General features: G+C 61.6%; 1 protein-coding gene across 4 annotated transcripts in view; it reads left to right on the forward strand.

Annotated features, from left to right (window-relative positions):
• H696_00702 (transcription factor STE12) overlaps positions 1–2422 on the forward strand; it is a gene marked incomplete at its 5' end in the record, with an annotated part of 5497 nt that extends 3075 nt beyond the window's left edge. For 2 of the 4 annotated variants that reach the window (XM_009494584.1, XM_009494582.1), the window contains 4 exons: positions 256–431; positions 641–701; positions 880–974; positions 1295–2422. In XM_009494584.1, the coding sequence (XP_009492859.1) occupies positions 256–431; positions 641–701; positions 880–974; positions 1295–1675 (713 nt within the window). In that variant the 3' untranslated portion in view covers positions 1676–2422. The remainder of the gene's footprint in view (positions 1–255; positions 432–640; positions 702–879; positions 975–1294) is intronic. The other 2 variants (XM_009494585.1, XM_009494583.1) reach the window with 1 other exon arrangement.
• Between the last annotated feature and the right edge of the window lie 701 nt (positions 2423–3123).

Consider the following 3123-nt stretch of genomic DNA (forward strand, 5'->3'; position numbering starts at 1 on the left):
TTCTCTCTTTCTCTCTTTCTCTCCCTCTCTCTTTCTCTCCTTCTCTTTTTCTCTTTTTCTCTCTTTCTCTCTTTCTCTCCTTCTCTTTTTCTCTCTTTCTCTCTTTCTCTCCTTCTCTTTTTCTCTCTTTCTCTCCTTCTCTTTTTCTCTCTTTCTCTCTTTCTCTTTTTCTCTCTTTCTCTCCCTCTCTCCCTCTCTCCCTCTCTCCCTCTCTCCTTCTCTCCTTCTCTCTTCCTCATCATGCATGCTCTTCAGCATCTTCCTTGGCAGACATGAGCGGAGCCAACTCGCCCACACACTCGGGCCGCGCTGCCTCAATTGGCAAGCAGCCCCTTGCGTCGTTGACTTCGACGTCGGTCAGCACTGACCTTGCTCGGCCCTCGTCGGCTGACGCCTCGGCCTCCTTCTCTGTGCGCCTCCACCCAAGTATTGTGTGCTCCCCCCCCCCCTTCCCCCCCTCCTCCCCTTTCCCTTCCAGCTTTTTCTTCGCATTTCTCTCCTTTTCATATTCTCCCTCTCCTGGCGTGCCTCTTTTCTTTTCGTCTCCATCCACTGACCTCGAATGATGGTATACATTCCATGCTCTCCTCTCTGGGGCTTCCTCCCCTCTCCCCCCCCTCTCTCTCTCCGCTTCCAAAAGTCGCCTATCTCAGATATGACTGCTGCATCCAGGGTCAAGGTGGGACCCCGAAAGGGGCTTGGTATGTGTCCATGGATATCAGGAGGAGAGGCAAACGGCGGGGCTCGGGTCTCGCCGGTCAATCTCCCCCAACTCCGTCCTTCGAAGATGGGCAATCGCCACAAGGCAACCTCCCCTTCTCGCTCCGTCTTCCTAACTCCCTGTTGGCTCTTTCGCCCGCGCCCTTGCCCCCCAAAAAGCCTCCGCAGCCGGTGTTGGCAATCCCCTTTCTTCCACCCCGTCATCCGGCCGGCGAGTGACCAAACGCGACCGGCGCCGGATAGTCACCAAGAAGGTACCCGCACTTTCTGCCCCCCCCCCCCCCTCCCCGCTCCCCACACCCGCCTTCGGAGGCCGGGGATCCCTCGCAGCCGTTGCCGGCGCCAGACAGCCGGGCCGCGCTTTGCCCTGAGGACCGCCAAAATGGCACCTCATGTCCAGATTCCACGCGGGTTAACCGCCACTGCCGGCAAATGCCAGCACCCGGCGGCGGTGCTCTCGATAATCGGCAAGAAGGTACCCGCACTTTCTGCCCCCCCCCCCCCCTCCCCGCTCCCCGCTCCCCCTTCTCTTCTTGACCTGGTGCCTCTGACACACATCTCCCCCTCTTTGCAGTTCTTCCAATGCAAGGAACCCGGCTGCACGCGGGACTTTGGCCGCCTGGAGCATCTCCGCCGACACAGCCTCACACACTCCGGCGCTCGGCCCTTCATCTGCTGCTTCGCCGGGTGCTCGAAGTCCTTTGCTCGGGCGGATAACCTTCGTCAGCACGAGCGCACCCATGCGGCCGGGGCTCGGCGCGGGGGGTCCGGCCGGCGACGCAGCTCCACCACCACCACCCTGTCGAGCCTCACTCCCGGCACCGCCGGAGAGGATGACGACGAGGTGCTCCTGACCCACTCGGTAGATGGCTCCTCCGGGGCTGAGGACGATGGCATTGTCACTCCCGAGGACAATCACGACCGGCTGTCGTCTGGCGGGCCAGCCGGCCTCTAGAAACCGAAGATGCGGCTGTGGATGCGCGCTGCGCGTGCACACATGGCCGCATGCACACATATCTTCCCCTTCTCCCCTCCGTTTGCTGCTCCCTCTGCTACTTCCCTTTCAACGATGCTGGCACATCCGCCCAAGATGAAGAGCGAAGGACCGGACACGCTGAAGGCCACACCCGAGAGTGCGCGCATGCTGTATGTGCATGTCTGCCAAGAAAGTTCCCCGAGGCAGACAGAATCAAACAGGGACGCGGCAAGAAGACGACGCGCATGGAAGACTGGATCGTTGCCGAATGAGGGATTGGAGCAGAGAGAGAGAGAGAGAGAGAAGAAAGAGGAGGAGTAGGCCTTTTTGTGTCTCTGGCACAGCCTCACCCCGAGCAGCATGCCCTCTCCTTTCCCCCTGTTTCTTGCTCCTCTGCCCGAGTATCCTTCCTCTTCCTTTCCGTCTCTTCTTCCTCCCTCCCATGACGCCCCCTCCTCCCCGCTCCCTCCCCCTGCTCCCCCTCTACCTCTCCTCCCTCTCCGCCCTCTCCGCCCTCTTTCCCACTCCCCACCCACGCCTCGCTATTCCCTTTACCTCCCCCCCCCCGGGCTTTCCTTTCCCCTCGCTCCCCTCGGTATACCTCCCTCATGAAGCTCTCTCTTCGGCAAGCATTTCGACGCGCATATACAAAAGCCGCCCGCGCGCGCCCTGTTCAAGCGGACGCCTCAAGCCCTGTTACTGGCCCTCTCTCTCTCTCTCTCTCTCTCCCCCCCCCCCCAGCGCAGGGCCTCTGTGCGCGCGCCTACAAAGAATAATATACTCACCCTGTATGTGATCAGTTTCTTCGCCAGGACACCTCCACAATGGCTCTGGCGGTGTGCCGTCTTTCTACCTCTCTGAGGGAGGACGCCCGCCATGGCCAGGGAGGATAGGAGAGGCAAGGCAGGGCAGCAGGGTGGCGCGGAGTCCCTGGGGTTTTGAAGGTGCGCGCGGCACCGTCAATGTGTCGGTGCGTCTCCTGGCCAGCAGGAGCAGATGGCAGGGCTAGGCTTCGTCTTCCTTCCCACGCAGACACCCCGCACATGCCGCGAGCTGCGGCCCCGGGAGCCTGGATGAGAATCGTCCGGCGGCCGTGCCCCCGACCGAGGGCCAACGTCTTTCGAGCGACCGTGTCTGCCTGGCCGTGTTTGCCCACATGTGGCGTACATCCCCGGGCACGGAATTTCCGGCACTCGTCTTCGCCGGCTTCCCACATACCGCCGGGTCTTATGTGCGGCATTGTTTCTTCCCCATTCCAGGCCTTGTACCATCTGGGGGGAGGCATTTTCTCCCGCGCGGGTGTCCTCCTGTCGGGCATCTTGAAAAAGGGCACTCGGGCATTGGGCGAATGCACATGCGGGGGAGGCCATCCCAAAGAGGGCACCCGGGCCACGGTCTTCGCGTGCCCCCCCCCCCCCCCCCCCCCC

This window comes from Fonticula alba, assembly GCF_000388065.1.
Source record: "Fonticula alba strain ATCC 38817 unplaced genomic scaffold supercont2.1, whole genome shotgun sequence".
Lineage (NCBI taxonomy): Eukaryota > Rotosphaerida > Fonticulaceae > Fonticula > Fonticula alba.